At 32.8% G+C, this 18,040-nt stretch overlaps 1 protein-coding gene across 6 annotated transcripts; it reads left to right on the forward strand.

Moving 5' to 3' along the window:
* Nucleotides 1-184: 184 nt before the first annotated feature.
* On the forward strand, nucleotides 185-16,446 carry LOC135130484 (probable multidrug resistance-associated protein lethal(2)03659). 6 transcript variants are annotated; one of them, XM_064057877.1, is made up of 11 exons: nucleotides 185-421; nucleotides 11,835-11,924; nucleotides 11,981-12,211; nucleotides 12,262-12,692; nucleotides 12,743-12,899; nucleotides 12,949-14,157; nucleotides 14,207-14,534; nucleotides 14,584-14,734; nucleotides 14,846-15,070; nucleotides 15,119-16,065; nucleotides 16,124-16,445. In XM_064057877.1, exons 1-11 carry the CDS (start codon nucleotides 387-389, stop codon nucleotides 16,157-16,159), a joined length of 3,840 nt encoding a protein of 1,279 aa, XP_063913947.1. In that variant the 5' UTR covers nucleotides 185-386; the 3' UTR covers nucleotides 16,160-16,445. The 6 variants fall into 6 exon arrangements, with proteins under 6 accessions (XP_063913947.1, XP_063913948.1, XP_063913953.1 ...); XM_064057878.1 differs by lacking the exon at nucleotides 185-421 and adding an exon at nucleotides 867-1,191; XM_064057883.1 differs by lacking the exon at nucleotides 185-421 and adding an exon at nucleotides 1,591-1,808 and having other exon boundaries at nucleotides 16,124-16,446.
* Nucleotides 16,447-18,040: the final 1,594 nt, after the last annotated feature.

The raw sequence follows: 18,040 nt of genomic DNA on the forward strand, positions 1-18,040 counted from the left end.
CATCATACTTATCAAAAAACACACGAACGAAGCCATTTTCATTGACATTGCTATTCCTAACACAAACAACATTATTCAAACATACCACACCAAGATTTCAAAATATCTACAATTATCGATAGAAATGAAATCCATGTTGAATCTTAAAAAAATTTCAATTCTACCCCTAGTTATCTCTAATGTAGGTGTAGTTCCAAATAGCTTAGTTGAGAATTTAAAGTCTTTGCATTTGAATGATTCAATAATTGTCAAAATTCAAAAAGCTGTTTTGTTAGGAACATATATTGTTCGTAAGTTTCTTGAACAGTCTGATCATGTCAGTCAGATTAGATTAGCACCAGTAGGTCAGAGTAGTGTAGGTCACTTTCCAAGTGATGCGCGGATAAATGATCGGTAGTTACGGTAGACTTTTGGTGATGGGGTGAGATTAGAGAATAATAGCAGACTAATTTGTATGCTGTAATTCTAGAAGTTCGAAAGTTGTTCTGTTAATCTAATCAATGCATATCATTACTTGGTCTTAGTACCCGTAATGATAGAAGTCTTGCCTGAATGCCGGTCATTTCCGGGTCAGTCTTAATAATAAATTTGTTACCTAAATGTCGGTTCTTCTTAGGAAGCTTATATGTATAATAAACACTATATACACTGTATTTGCAAATTTGTTGCCTTTATTTATTTATCAGTTTGTTTCCTGATAAAAAATATCATTTGTTTCGTAGGAAGCTTCATCGGTCGTTAAATTACGCAACTTTTCTATTATGTCATGGCTGTATATTGTAAATATTGCCAGTATCTGATAAAGTGATATGATTACTAACAGATAGCCGAACCCCAGATTTTGTCAGTCCGTCTTGAACGATAACGAATAAGGAAATAATCACGGATAATAAAAATTTGTTGTTACATCATGCAGTTGGGATGTGTTCTTATCAGTAAAGAGACTAACTGAATATGTATTTCCGTTCTCAATGATTAAATTCAAGTGTTTTCTGCAAAATCCAAATGTACCCAAATTAATCATTTATTTTTCTCAAATTCTTGTACGCTGAGACAGCTATTTAATTTCGTACTTAGTAGAAGAAAATTGTTATAATATATAGTTGATATTATTATTTGTGCAACGTGATATTACTTACAACAAAACGGACAACGAATTTGGTTTCAAAGTAAGAGTTTTACTTTGTACAGGTATGTATATTTTGTGTAATGTACGATTAATTATCTTTTTTGTTAACGTAAGTTTATATCCACAATAGACTTACCTCATGATACAAAGATTAAACAGGTAAGACATTGCGCATCGCTCCCACCGCGCGGTCGTGACGTCACGCGAAACGACAACACTTGCAAATGCAACTGCACTGGGTTTTCTGCGTGATTTTGTGCTTCGCGATATATTTTAGTTATTTTAGTGTTTTATTACAAATATAAAATGCGCTGCGCAGTTTTTGGCTGCAATAACAACAATCAGTCGAAAGATTGTGATAAAAATGTAAAGTTTTTCACTTTGCCCAAACAACATACTCTCAGAAAATTATGGGAAATTGCTTGTTGTCGTGTGGATAAGTTTAATGCAGACACAGCGAGAGTTGGTCCAAACATTTTTGTGCAGACAATTATGCAAGAAATTTAAAATATGAACTGTTAAATTATTTGCCAATAGGCGGCAAAAGATTATTGAAAGACGATGCAATTCCAACTCTTTTTCTGCCAAAGAATAAATCAAAAAAAATCGGAGGTGATAGGGCAGAAAGATCTAAGAAAAGGAGTTCTACAAAGCTGGCGAAACAAATTATTGAGACCAGGTATTTAAAAAAAAAGTTGTTCTAGGATAAAAGTAGACAAGAAGTAGACAATAAAACATTTTTTTTACCTTGAATTAACGCTTTATTTTATTTTTGATTTTTATTTGTTGTCAACTACATATTATTTTCATTACGTAAATTAATTAAAAAATTACAGAGGTGAAACGAATGTATGAAATCAGCCAATGAAGACATGCTTATTACTAATAAAATTAACAATGAATTATCTGGGAGTCGATCCGTTGGGTATACACTCCAAGCACATAATTCGCTTATGTGTCGAAGCATTTTATTTTTATTTTGCCTGATTTTTTTTATTTGCACTTGATAATTTTTTTAGAATTTAACCTTATTAGTACCATCATTAATAGTGTAAATACGGAAGATATTAATGAAGAAAGTGTTGCTGCTTTGAAGAAAAGAATAGAAATTCTTGAAAAGCAACAACAAGTATTTGGATCCCTCTTTACGGCGAAGCAAATACAAAAATTGCAGAATCCTCGTGTTAGAATTCTATGGTCGGTGGATGAAATTTCTCAAGCAATTCCAATTTATTCTGCAGGTCCTAGGGCTTATAGAATAATGCTGAAAAAAGGACTTCCGTTTCCAGCCGTATCTACACCTCGCGCTTGGACCAGAAAAATAAAACTGGCTCCGGGATTGCTAAAACAAGTGGTCAACATAGTAAAAAAAGTGAACTATCGGAATTACACAAAATTTGTATCCTCTCTTTTGACGAAATGAAAGTGCAAAAAATATACTGTTACGATAAAATCAATGATGAAACACTGAAACCATATAACTATGTGCAAGTCGTAATGATGAGAAGTTTGGTTGGTAACTAGACTAACTAGAGACAGCTTTAAAATTAATGTATCAAGATTTAAATGAAAGATTTGGCTTAAAATATATCCTAACTTATCGTTTAAACCAAGATATTTTAGAAAACTTTTTTGCCAGTATCAGAGCAAAAGGTGGCCTGTACGACCATCCGGATCCAGTTGACTTTCGATATCGATTACGCAACCAAATTTTGGGGCGCAATTATGGTAGTTTATCTGAAGGTTGCAATGCAGGTGACTATCGGCAAGGTCCTAATATAGAGGAAAATGTACTTCTCAGCGGAAGGTGTCTTTCTGCATTGTCAGACGATAATGATTCAGTCGAAAATTCCAACTGTTGAAGAAGACATTGATGATTTGTATCATGATTCTTTGGAACACTTGCGTGGTTATATTTGCAAACGACTAAATATTAACGAGCCTTCTACATCTTCAAATACGTGGACAGATCAACTTTCAGAAGGTGGCCTAATAAAACCATCGGAAGAGCTTTTAAAGAACATTAAAAAATTAGAAGATATTTTCAACAACTTTAATGATGGTAGTCTCAAAATATCAAAAAAATATTTGAAGTCACTCTTGGATCTATCAAAACATATTCAATGTGATGAAAAAATTAAAAATTTGTTTTTCAGATACAAGATGTACTTCCGAATTAAGCATTTGAACCATACATTAAAACATAGTTCACAATCTGCAAATGTATCAAAGAAAAGAAAGTTAAATGAAATAATTCATTAAAGAAATTGTCCATTAATTTTTATTTCATACTGTGTTAAATTTCACCACTTTACGTTACTAGTTTGAGTCCAGGAAAACGCAAAAAACGGACAAGTCCTGTAAAATGTTGCTATGACAATACAATGATGTAATATGTACTGAAATACAATATTCAACATTTGTTAAACAGCCGTTGTTGGGAGTGCAACAAAATGTGTTCCCGGACTTGTCACGTTAATTACTATTAATTTACATTACTTATTACTCGTTGCGAAAAATACCGAACCTGCCAATTCATATTTTGAGCTAGACTTGTCAAAATGCGACTTTTTTAATTTGAAATTTACAAATTTTCTTCTACAGATTTATATTCCTTCTTTTTTGATTTTAAAACAATAAAAATTAATTGTACACCACTTGTATTACCATATTTTACTTAAGAGATAGCTGTTGTCCACTTTTGATTGCAGTTCCCAATCTAGAATAAGTTTTTTTGTTGCATTTTACGAATTTATGATTTTAAATTACATATTTAGTTTCTCTTTAGCAGTCGGTGATGACGACAAACTTACAACAATTACTTATTTAGGTATACCTTTAGTTTAACATATTCTACATTGAAACTATTTTTTGACGGTTTTTAAGGCTTACAGAAAGAAAGATACCTGCGTCATACGTATTTATCCGTATACGCGCGTGTTTTGTTCATCCGCGCTCGTCTCTACGTGACGTCATGCGCGAACTGTTCTCAATTTCGTTCACGGGAACATCATATCTTGAGAGTCTTTGTATCATGGACTTACTTAACTGAATAATAAATGTGGAACGATAAACCAAGCTACGCGTTTCAAATTTCAATATTTCATTGTTATCAGACAGAACACCCTGTATAATATGATTGCTTCTTGCTGTGTTTGCTATTCTCTTTCTTTTTTGTTAACTATTTTCTATAATTAAAGTTAATAGTTTCTGTGATTTTTCGCTTTTTTAGAAGACACACAAACTTATTGAAAGAATGACAAACAAAAATAAGATGCAGAAATTAAATACAGGGTGCTGTATTTGAAAAAACTTAAATATCAAAGTTTGAAAATTGCTATGTTTTAGATTTTTTTTAAACATGCTGTATATTAATTATAAATTGCCGATCTCTATCCGAAAATTTGAATTTGGAAGAGACTCTGTCTCTACGTATTTTGATATATTAATTGAAACAGATATGGAGTGATTTGGATCTAAGGTAGGAATTTGACAAAAGTGAAAATCCTGATCGCAATCGGATCTAATCTATTATGTAACCGATGTTCAAATGATCTTTCAAACGTATACAATTAACGCATAGAAATATGTGGATTATATTTATTTCACAACAGTAACCTAACAAAGTACACAAAAAAATGTACGAATCGTCAACGAGGTTATTTTAACACGTTGCAGTAGTTGATTTAGAGGTTAGTTGAAGTCTTTTTGTATTCGGTCGAACAACAGGTTCATCAGAAACACGGGGAATTACGGTATTAAGTTAACTCAGTGATCTGGTATGTATTATGTAAAAACTCTGCATAAATTAATACCCAGAGATTATGTAACATAATTTAATTGATCGTAATAGCTGTGTTCTGTAGATGTATTCACAAAATTATCGCGTTTTTCTGAGATAATGTTACTAATATGAAACTACTATCTATCAAATTACTACTTACGTACTTAAGTATATATCGTACTTCTAATAATTGTACGGAATTATTTGAAATAAATACTTATAACCGCTGTATAGTAAAAATCAGTCAAAACTCAACTCATTCTCATTGTTTGTAGTGGTACCAAAAGTTTACACTGCTTTCTGCTCTCTAAGTGGAGGGGAGACCAGTGGCGTAACTTTTGAAATAAGATTACTCAATATTGTTATTACATAGATATTTCAAGTAGTAAATTTGATTTTCACCCCTAATTTTTTCTGGAATTCCAAGACAAATAGAATTTGTGATAACCAAATTGTTGTATTGTAGGAAAAAAAATAACGCAACAATGTTTGCCTGAAGCATTATGTAAGAAAAAACATAAATGATTTATCAACATAATATTATTGTTAATAACAATAGTGATTACATCTCAATATAAATGTAATTTTAGCAGTCGCATCCGTAGCAAACGACTTCTACACCTGTTTAGACCATGAAATTATGTCATAATTGCAACGTTAGCCTTAAAATAAAATAATAAGACGATTGCTTTGTCCGTGACGTCGACTTAAACATTTTAGAGTAAGATGAATCAGTTCTGAGTTACGTAAGTATGAATAATACAATCCCATTCGGTCTTACAATTGCATATCATACATTTCTACCTATACGCCCTATTATCCCTCGTTGACTAATTGCAGCCTAAACACCAATTTTTGAGGATGAATGGGAGTCTCAATATAAACATGGTGGATTTTCGGTGCTTTACATTTTCATTTTTTGAAAATTAATGTAGTCACTCAAATGAAACCAGGCTTCGTCAAATATGTCCAAAATGTTGTAATTCAATATATTAATTAAGGCAAAAATTATTACGACCATATCCCATACATTCTCTGTTTAGCTTACTGTTAAGTATTTGTTTATAAAGGGCGATAAATGTAAGACGCCCGAGAAACGCTGAGTACTTCAGTTTGAATTTTATATTTTATATATGCGTATTTGTGATCTTAAAAGTTAGTTCGTAATAAGCTTTTAAAACGAACGGATCGCATTTTTAATACACGCACTTTAAGGACAATTGTGTTTTAATTAACCCATTTCCTAGACAAAATGCTAGCTTCGTATAATTCTTGCTCCATTACCTGCCTAACATTTCTAGTATTTTCTGTAATACATTAAATATTACTGTCATTGTTATCAACTTTACTTCTGGCATTTCTTTTATTCACTTGCCGCGTTTCATCATCATAATTTTGATTTCCAAAAAGTTTGCTCTTAAAAATTTTCACTGATTTGGTCTTGCTTAAAACCCATTAATGTTGAAACATTGTACGTCAAAGTTTCTTGCTAATCTTTCCAAACATGCTGTATATTACACTTTATTTAATCATAAAATTTATTCCAGAAAAAATCATTAACTTAGTTAAGAGTCATTGCTAGTAATTAAGCAGCTCTAATATAAAAGCTGACATGATTTTAATTATTGACCTCAGCAGCTGATTTGTAGTTCATTTATAATGGTATGTGGGCATAAACATTTTAATTAATGGAATATAAAGCGTTATTTGTTCGATAAGTCTTTCTTTACTGTGGCAATCCAACGTTTATTACATTTATTTGTAACAATGCAGGATGTTAAATATAAATGATAAAATGTACTTTTATTGAGAAAAATTAAATAAATTGTAAATAAGTTCCTTTCTAGTTTGCAAATGGTTAGTGGAAAATACTGCTGCTTCCTCCACAGTATCTTATCTTATTAAAAGTAGTTCAGGTCGCAAAGGACATGTTTTTTAAATTACTAATGAAGTTATTTACGTTACTGATCTCCTCTGCTATTGGATTAAATCGATGTTTTAAACCAATTACAGAAACTAAATTAAGATAAATTAGTTTGAGCTGTTGTCTAGCTTTCACCACGTGCGTTGCAGCCTCTGACAGCATTAGTAATTTTTTTCTATTGAAAAATTCATTAACAGCTTACAAGCGATTAAGCAGTTTTTAATTTAAATATATTTTTAATAAATTCGAGACATAACACCCACACGAATCGGTAGTTTTATCTACTCTAAAATATGTATGTGTAATTGTTATAGATAGTTTACTTAATTTGATTTAGAATATTTTGATGTAAATCGGGCAAATAATTTCGTGGTGTAATTTTTCTAGGAAAAGAAGATTTAAGGTTGTTCAATAGCTTCACATAAATGAGCATTAAATTTTTGTTGCTCATTTTTTGAAGACGACGTTACTAACATCACTTTTAGAGATAATTGACCTAATTTTGACTACGACGATGTCTTGTTTTGTTAAATACTTAAATCATATTGTACTAATTGACAACACTATATCAACAATCAGACATAAATTTACCTTTTTACTGTATTGTTCTGCTTAGAAATAAACAGATTCATTCTAAATGGTACTCATCATAATAATAGATGAACCTATTGGTTTCCCAACTAATTTAAACGCAATTAAAGCATTATGGAAATTACAACTCATCAAAACTTTTATTCTCGGTAAGAGTGATAAGAGATTAAGATTTTATCAAAGTTTACAAGTGCAAACGCATATCAAAAATTAGCATAGAAACATCCGTTGTGACCTCTAGTCTCTAGCCCTTAGAAAATGAGGGGAAATCTGATCAAGTGATCACAGATAAACTCTAAAAATCTGGTGAAACTATATGTTCTAAGTGACAAATTATAAAAAGGAAATAGTTACCCGTCAGTCGGGTCAATGCAATAAATGTTAAATTTATTGATTCAAACGTGCCCTAGTTCCGCCGGATGATGTAGTGGTCACAAACATTGGAAAAATATCTAAAATTGAAACTGTTCTCTATTTGTTATGAATGAAAAAGAAATGTTCGCCTTCTGATAGTTAATTTCCTAATCTTATAAATTATATTCTCTTTTCCTATAGCGCCTGATCTTCATTCCATTACCTAGTCTAAATTTCTACCGAGATATAGCAAGGCTAAGTTATAGAATAAAGAAATTGTCCGTATATGATCTTCCTAGTGGCTGAATCCTCTAATTTTGTCTCTAACATTGAACCTTGGTTTGGACTGAACAAGCTTATCAAACAATCTACTCATCGAGCTAATAAAACAAAGCTCTCTATAGCAATGTAGATTTCTAAGATTGTCTTTTTTGTCAAAAGTGAGATACTTCCACTTGGAACACTTGCAGCAGTTAATATAAGCTCCCATTTTTTGAAAAATGGGGTAAACCGTCCTTGACTTGATCAATAAAATAAATTCTTCATTAAATGAATTAAATACTGCAAAGTAACTAAAATTTCGTGACACCGTAATACAACAACAAAACGATAAGGATCTCCATTATACTAATTGCAATAAATCAAAACTAATCAATCAAGATTAAATCGTGACTCGAATTCCCCATCATATAAATAAAAACACATGTTACATACGGTTAAAATCACAATAACGTCGCTCGGTACTCACTTCGCTGTGAGAGGAGTATCCGAGAATAAATTTTCAAATTTCAGTGAGTAGAACACATAAATGATTCCACAAAATCAACATGAAATCCTTTTCCTTCTTCAAATTCACTACTATATGCAAATAACAATTTGATCCCTTTACAAGTCCGAACGCGTCCTGGAAAAAAAAAGTCATTCTCATCGATACAAGTTCAAAACAACAAAACAGTCGTTTTCAAAACTCTTGGTGTTTGCGTATGAAAATTTTGTTTTTGTGCTAGTAAACGAAGACCGTGAAAATGGTTTATTCTGTTGAACAAGACATTTTCATTGTAATCTCTTATTATTGCAATGGGACATTCGTAAACTGAGAGTGCGTGCATTCTGTAACCGCTTGTAAGCAAGAATATCTGCCCGCATACCCTGATTCGCAAATTCAAGAAACATCGTTAGAGGGTCACATTGGAGGAGATGTAATCAACAGATTTGTTCGAACTGGCAATCTCAACAAAGGGATATCTGGAAGACTTTCAGTATTTGAGGAAGTTGTTGTGGATTTGAGATGACTCGATCAGAATCCACAAACATCTTTGACAAGATTGTCTCAGCAGTCAGGAGTTCTTGTTGCAACATGAGGGTCCAAAGTATTGACGAAAGGATGTTACAGAACATTTTTGAAATTGAAAAGGGAGTGAATATCTGTCTTTAACAAAATGGTGAACATTTTCAACATTTACTGTAACGTTTAACCACAATAAATTTCTTTCTTTTTATTGTAATGAATTAGTTTAATTTTTTGAGATATGAAGTATTTATACAACCAGTTTTATACAGATGTGAGGGTATTTGTCGTGCGTATTTAACAACATCCTCATAAAGTGATAGGCGGCACACATCCATGACGTACTTCGACCCTATAATCATTTATAGAAACCCTGTATTTGGTTACATACGTTGTCTATAACATGTTTGATACCAGTAACACCAACTGAAATGAATTCGTTGCTTGTCATTCCAAATTTTTGTATATTTTCAGTTAGATTTTGTAAAATTTTGTGTAGTTTTTGTTTCTGTTCAGTAGATCTATGCTCTGCAGAGCAGGAACAGATATTACCTGTAGTAGGTCGAGGTAGGACGTGTTCGTTCCTCCATAATGGGTGTGATAGCGAACCAGTGACGTACCTACCCCTAGACGACAGACAAGATTGGCCCTCTCTCAGGATTAACCAGAATTAATTCGTTTTTTTACGTATTAAATAGCCTGTACCATAAGAGGCGATAGGTCAGTTACCTATGATATTTCACAATATTGTGAAATATTAGCCTTAAAAAAACATGCAAATCTCAGTATTGTTATCAACATACTCCAGTAGTTGCTAAACCTAAGTCAATAACGCTCGTCAAAAATTTACGCAATGTTAGAAACATTTTAGATTTCAGTAGAAAAAATAGGTACAAGTTCGATGGCGGTAATCTATTGGAATTAAGAATGTAAACAATTTTTACACCATTGTTAAATTATTCTCTAGCGTTCACATTTGACTCAACTTAGTTTAAAGTTCTTGAGATTTTCGGGTTCTTCAAAAGTTTATGAAAACAAACAGAAAAAGTTGAATTCTAGGATACATAAGATTATAAGTAATTATAACCACCTACAAGAACTCTGTTTTAGACGAACAGAGGGTCATTTTTCACTGTCATTATTTCATAGTTACATGTATTTGTTTTAAGTTTGCTGATTTTCTTAATGGTATTTACGCACCTATATATGTATACATAAATAATCACTCACTTAATTTATAATACATAAAACCAGTATTATTACAACAATGGTGATTGTATGAATAACATTGTCATATAATTCACTTCTACAGTTTACGTACCTGCATGTAAATTTCTCTCTCTCTCTCTCTCTCTTTCTCTCTCTCTCTCTCTCTCTCTCTCTCCTCTCTTTCTCTCCCTCCCTCTCCTCTCTCCTGTCTGTCTGTCTGTTGTCTGCTGTTTGTTTACACAGACAATCTCCAAACCTACCGAACCGATTGTTGCCAAATTTTATATGTAAGTTACGAATGTCATGTCGATACCAAAACGCCAAGCAAAATTTTTCAGATCATCCCCAACAACAATTTAATAGCCTAGCGTCACCTCAAAATTTTATAAAATTATAAAATAAAAAATATATCTTTGTACTTGTGATTTATGAATCCGCCTTGAGCTTTTATCTTCGGCGTCAAAATATTATAAAAGAACAGTTTATATCAGTAGAAGGGCAGTTCAAGCATAACGGTGAAATGACTAATGGTAGTCACTTCGAACTAATAGTGCGTAGGTCATCGCTTCCATTTCTTCATGGGCCAATTTCTTGTTCTTTCACGGTGACCGGTAGTACGTATTTTTTTAATTTATCGAGATTATCAATGTGAGAGAGATGTAATCAAAACTCCATTATAAGAACTACAAAAAAAATCTGCTTTACATACTCTTTGTATAAGTATTTAAAATACAAAATAATTAAACTCCGTAAGAGCAGAATAATGAAGTATTTCACTGGTGTCATTGTTATTGTCTCACAACTCTATTGAAAGAAAATAGAAAACCAGTCAAAATATGTGGAACATCGAGCTGTGTATTGTAATTCGATGAACCCAAGAAATTTGAATCAGTCAGTATACATTTGCTAAAAGTTCTAATGAAATTATGAAGTGTAAAACAAAACTATAAACATAGTCTTCATTACAATACAAATTTACGCTCATCAGAGTTCAAGACTACGCTCTAAATGATCTACACATATAACTTACTTTAAGTAGTTCCTTTTCATTATTTTTCTTGTTTACTAAATATAAGACGTCATGTTGAAACAATGTTTTTTTCAAAAATGGAAATCTGATTTTCCTTTATACCTAATTTGAGAAAATTTTTTTGGTGTTGTAAAAAAAGTGTTTTTTCTGATTGTGAGAAATTCTATTTGTCAGCTGCTTGACAATTGTTTAAATAAATAATATAAGTTTATATATAAATTTAATGGCTGTTACTTATGATCTGATCTATCTGAAGACTAATGATCACAATAAAGCTAAACCAGAAATTTTCCCTTAATAGCCTGCAAGATTGGAAAATTTACGCAAATCCACTAATCGATCACGACTGGACCTCCGTGGAAGAATATATAAAAATACCTTATATGAATAAATTTAATGATGTTATAGTTTTTTTTTTCTACTGGAAAAATAACCATATTTAATTTTGATACAAACGATTTTAATTAACATCGTGCATTATATGCAGTCAGTACAATCACTTATCTTTTTGTTTCTTTCTAACAGTTCGATGGAGGAACAAAATGGGTCCAATAAACGAAAACTAAAAGCACACCCTCAAGAAAGGTCAAATATTTTATCAGCTCTATTTCACTGGTAACAAATAATACAATTAGATTACGACTATTAACTTTTCATCAAAAATATTCAAGGTGGACAATACCAATATTCAGAATAGGTTTGAAAAAAGACATATCCGAGGAAGACATTTATCAAACTTTACAACACCACCAAGCTGAAGGCCTAGCTAACCGTCTAGAAAAAGCATGGAAGAGTCAACTCAAAAATCCCGACCCGTCCTTGTGGAAAGCCATGTTGAAAGTTTTCAAACTGGATACAATCGTGTGCTTAAGTTTTTTTTCTTTCATTAACTTGATTTTGAAGTAATGTTCATCAAATGTATACTTTATTTACTAATCAGACGCATTTTCAGAATTACCCATCCTGTAGCTTTTGGGAAACTCATGGCTTATTACTCATTCGCTTCGACAGAATCATCCAAGTATGATGCAATTTTTTACGCTAGCATAATCGTTATAGTTAGCGTAACAGATTCAGTTTTGACAAATTATTATGTCCTGCAACATATGCAAGCGTTTATGAAATTCAGGGTTGCTTGCTCCTCATTGATTTATCGAAAATCACTGCGTCTGAGCAAATCAGCTCTGGGTGAAACGAACGTTGGACAGATAGTGAATTTATTAACGAATGATATGCAACAAATTAATCTGTCTTTACGTGCCGTTTGTACTATCTGTGTTTCGCCATTTCAGACAGTGATTGTTCTTTATCTTCTTTATGATTATTGTGGACCTACAGCGTTAGTAGGGGTTGTTTTGTTAGTGGTTCTTACTCCTTTTCAAAGTATGTTGAACATTTTGTTCAACCATGTGATAATTTTTTAACAATTTTAGTGTACATTAGTAAAATCATAGCAGGTTTAAGATCAAAAGTTGCTGTGAGAACTGATGACAGAATGAGTCATATGAATGAGATCATTTCAGGTATTCAAGTTATCAAATTGTATGGATGGGAGCAACCATTTATCAAAATGATTGATACATTCAGAAGGTGAGGATAACTTCAGATGTTGTAGAACTATGACTATAAATACTTTTAGGGTGGAAGTGAAATTTATCAGAAAGCTGTCTTACTTAAACTCGTTTCTGGTATCACTAATGAAATTTGTTGAACGAACTGTTATATTTTTGTGTATATTGGTCTATGTTTTGACGGGGAATAACCCAAACGCTCATTACGTATATGTTGTCACCTCTTTTTATTCAATATTGGTGATTTCGGTATCAGTCCTGCTTCCACTAGCAGTTTCTGATTTACTAAAAGCCAATGTATCCATCAAAAGATTTGAAAAATTTTTAAAACTCGAAGAAGTAGAACTGATAAAGAAAACACAAGAGGCGGTTGGCATTAAAGTTAAAAAAGTTACCGCCAAATGGGTACAGAGCTATGAGCATAATACATTATCGGACGTTGATTTTGAAATTTATCGAAATCAGACAGTGGCTATAGTAGGACCCACTGGCAGTGGAAAATCAAGCTTGTTGCACTTATGTCTGGGTGAAATTCCGATCATTAAAGGGTCAATAGAAATTGGTGGTACAATTGCTTACGCAAACCAAGAACCTTGGTTGTTCGGAGGTACAGTGAAGCAAAACATTCTTTTTGGTCTACCAATGCTGCCTAAAAAATATAAAGAAGTTGTAAGGGTTTGTGCCCTAGAAGACGACATGGTACAGTTTCCTCATGGTGATAACACGATAGTAGGGGAACGTGGAATCCTTCTAAGTGGTGGCCAGAAAGCTAGAATCGGTTTAGCTAGAGCTGTATATAAAGACGCAGACATATACTTACTTGATGATCCTCTATCAGCTGTTGACGCAAATGTTGGGAAACAAATTTTTAACAATTGTATAATTGGTTACTTGAAAGGCAAATGCACAATTTTAGTAACACATCAGACACAGTATTTAGCATCTGTCGATAAAATCTACCTACTGACAGACGGCAAAATTTCAGTTTCTGGGAGTTATACAGATCTTCTAAAAGAAAATAATTTCGCGTATGCTTTGAAAGAAAATGAGACCCATCAAGATGAAGCAAGTGAAATGACGGGCACCGATCTATCTAAGCTAGAACATAAAGAACAGAATGTAACAAGTGAAACGCGGGCTGTTGGCAAAGTATCTATCACAGTTTATCAAAGTTATATGCGTGCTTGTGGGTCTTATTGGATCTGTTTATTAACATTAGTACCATTTGTGTTATGTGAGTGTTTTGGGACAGGAGCAGACTATTTTATTGCATTCTGGTAAAATTAAAACACTTGTCTGATTGTTATAATATATATTGTTTTGAAGGGTCAATTTGGAACAACGAAGATTATCTGACAATAATACTCTGCAAAATAAGTTTGAGGAAATGAGTTTTACTAATAATAACAGCATGTATATATACTCTGCCATAATTGTAATTTTAGTTGTAATGATTCTTGCTCGATCCATATCTTTTATACGAGTATGCATGCATGCATCTATATACTTACACGACAAAATGTTTACGACTATTATAAATACTACAATGAAATTTTTTCACACAAATGTATCTGGGAGGATATTAAACCGATTTTCAAAAGACATAGGAAACATAGATGGAGAGTTACCAATAGTACTATTCAACACCCTGGAGGTAACAAAAAAAGGAACAACTTTCTGGTTTTAATTAACTGATCTTCCAGCTAAGCATAGCTGTTATTGGTGCTATTATATCAGTCTGTATAATTAGTCCTTGGAGTCTGATTCCTACGTTTGTAATATTAATATTGATGTATATTATACGAAGAACCTACTTGGCTAGCAGCTTAAATCTTAAACGCCTGGAATCCACAAGTATGTAAATTTTTTTCACCGATTTAGCCTTGTCCGTTCTACTAAAACTTAATAGTACTATTTCCTAAATGAATGTCGTTTTTCTGTAGTAAACAGTTTGAAACATTTTAGGTCGCAGCCCAATCTTTGCTCACTTGACAGAATCTGTTAAGGGTTTGACGACTATTAGAGCTTTCGATATTCGACATATCTTACATAAAGAATTTGAAAACTTGCAAAACTTCCATACTTCAATTTTCTATATGACCTTAGGTACAAACAGAGCTTTCTCGATTGGATTAGATTTCGTTTGTGTGTGCTACTCCTCAGTAGTTACAATTATGACAATTTTTCAAGGTAAGAAATGCATAATACTATCTTCTTGGAATTATTTTTTTTACGTAGAGACTTCTGGCGGAACTGTTGGGTTTGTTATCACAAAATCTATGAGTCTGGTAGGCGTGTTTCAATGGGCAATACGAACTCTGAGCGAACTTGAAAATCAGATGACATCAGTTGAAAGAGTGGTTGAATATACAGAACTAGGTCAAGAACAGGATCATAAAGTGAAAACACTTTCGTCTGTTTGGTTTCCTAGTGGCAAAATTGAATTTAAGTCAGTGTTTATGCAGTATTCCTCGAATGATCCTTACGTTCTCAAAAACTTGAATATACTTATAAAACCTAAGGAAAAAATAGGTATCGTTGGAAGAACTGGGGCTGGAAAATCGTCATTAGTTTCTGTTTTGTTCCGTTTGGTCAACTTTGAGGGTGATATTTTTATAGACGATGTAAACACCAAAGATGTTGCTTTATCGTCCTTACGACCCAAGATTTCGATTATTCCTCAAGATCCAGTTCTATTTGCGGGATCAGTACGTAAAAATTTAGATCCATTTGAACAGTATTCTGACGAAGAAATCTGGCGAGTGTTAGACGAAGTTAAACTGAAAGAGGCTGTCTCTAATATGTCTGGAAATCTTCATAGCAATTTGTCAGAAGGTGGTACTAACTTCAGTGTTGGACAAAAACAGCTGATTTGTTTGGCAAGAGCCATGCTGAAAAATAACAACATTTTAATCTTGGATGAAGCAACTGCAAATGTTGATCCACAGACAGATGAGCTATTGCAAAGTACTATAAGAAAAAGCTTTGCAAATTGCACTGTTTTGACGATCGCTCATCGACTACACACAATAATGGATTCCGATAAGGTTTTAGTGATGGATGAAGGATATGCAGTTGAATTTGATCATCCGCATGTGTTATTGGAAAATCAGAAAACATTTTACAATTTAGTCATGAAAACAGGAAATGTAATGTCTGAAAATTTAACAACCATAGCCGAAAAGGTAAGTAATTTTCTAGTGTCGTTAATATAATGATAATTATGGTGTCTATTTGTTGCAGAATTATAAAACAAGAGGTGATAATATAATTTTATGAGAAAATCGGTACCTGTACAGATTTTGGTCCATGTTACTTAAATTTTTTGGATTATTGTTTAAACAGTATTTACTAATATTTGATACCTGCATTTTTGAAAAAATGAATATAAATCTGAAATGAATTCTTGCCTTCATTATTTATTTTAGCGTTGTGTTCGTTATGGTATTCCTTAGTGATTTTAACACCAGTTTTACCGCCCCCGATTTTGTGTTATAATATCCGTTTCATTCACATAAGCTTCTTATTTTCGGTGACTGTTTTCCAATCTCGTCCCTACAGTAGTACTTGAAAACTTATACGATGTACCTGTTGGCAAATAAAAATTTTCACAGGAATAAATTTTATGCTGAATTAGAAGCTTTCTTCTTGATTGAGCAACGATCGAGTGCACATTGTTAGCAACAGCTGAAGTTAAAGTCATAGTAAACAATGATTTTCAGGGGTAACAAAAGCAGCACAAGAGAATATTTCGTAAAAATAAAACGCGAGTGCAACTGGTGAGCCAAGAAAAACAGCAAGGTTATGTCGAATCAGAAAACGATTGAGAGTGATAAGATTGGTGACGTTTTTGCGGCCTGGCGAGAAAGAGCTGATAGTGAGGGAAGCGACAGCAGAGGCGTGCGCCCTACGAGAGAAGACGATTCGCCGCGCAAAGAGCCAGCAAAAACAGCGAAAATGGAAGAAAGAGAACAAATAAAGCAAGGATAAGATAAGTTGATGGAAATGATGAAGAAATGAAACAACTGAGAAAAGAAAATAGAGGGGTAAAAAAGAATTACAGACAATAAATGGAATACTGGAAAGAGAAAGAGAAGAAGTTGGAAAAAAAAGAGATGCAAGAAAGAAGAAACAATTTCATAATTACGGGTATGGGAATAAGGGAAAAAACAGATGCAAAAGAAGTAGAGGAATTTTTGAAAAAGAAATTGAGGTAGAAGTAAAAGTGTTGGAAACAATAATTATAGGTAAAGAGGAAAGCAAGAAAATACTGGTTAAGACGCTAACAAGAGGTGATGAAGAATAAAAATAAACTAAGAGGAAAGAGAATATATATTGATAATAATTGGACAATACAAGAGCAAAAAATTCAAAAAGGAATTAGGGAGGTAGCTAAAGAGGAAAGAAAAAAGTATACACAGCAAGGGTGGGATATAAGAAGCTGGAAGTAGGGGACAAAATGTATACATGGAATGACAATAAAGGAAAATTGGAAGAAAAATTTCGCAAATCAAGTCAGCACTAAACGAAGAAAGAAACACAGAGGAGGGTAGTAATGATAGGGCAAATAAAGACTTTAGGTTTAAGAATGTAGATTTTGTACATAATAGGGGAATGGGAAAGAAGAATGGGGAAGATAAACGTGGTTTAAAATTACTCTTTTGGAATATTACGGGTCTGAAAAAGAAAGATAATTTATTTTGGGACTACGTGAAAAATTTTGATTTTGTGGGACTAACAGAAACATGGATACTAGAGAGAGACTGGAACAAACTGAAAGACGTGTTGCCAAAGGAATTTCAGTGGAAATTGTAAGGGGCAAAAAAAGAAAAACGCAAGGGTATAGCAAAAGGTGGAATCATAACAGGAGTGAAGAAAGATATAGAGGAAATAGAAGAGGGGGCGATAGAAATGGAAGGCATGGTTGAAAGAAAACTGACTGTAAATAAAAAAAGATGAAGAATCTGCACAATATATAGTAGAGGAATGAGAAACATGAAACAAGAAATACAGCATAAAATCAAAGAATCAGAAGAAGAATTTCTACTGTTAGGAGCGGACTTTAATGCCAGAATAGGGAACAAAAGCAGGGAGGAAGACGGGGAAAACACACGAAAAGCGAAAGATAAAGTAGAAATCACAGACGGAAAATTGCTATGA

This window comes from Zophobas morio, unplaced genomic scaffold (assembly GCF_036711695.1).
Source record: "Zophobas morio isolate AGI-343-1 ecotype UQ-CSIRO unplaced genomic scaffold, CSIRO_AGI_Zmor_V1 ptg000017l, whole genome shotgun sequence".
NCBI classification, from domain to species: Eukaryota; Metazoa; Arthropoda; class Insecta; order Coleoptera; family Tenebrionidae; genus Zophobas; species Zophobas morio.

Coding starts and splice junctions, on each gene's coding strand:
- LOC135130484 (XM_064057877.1), top strand. CDS start 387: ATGATCGGTAGTTACGGTAGACTTTTGGTGATGGG. Junction 14,158..14,206: donor GACTATTTTATTGCATTCTG/GTAAAATTAAAA, acceptor ATTGTTTTGAAG/GGTCAATTTGGAACAACGAA. Junction 14,535..14,583: donor TACTATTCAACACCCTGGAG/GTAACAAAAAAA, acceptor CTGATCTTCCAG/CTAAGCATAGCTGTTATTGG.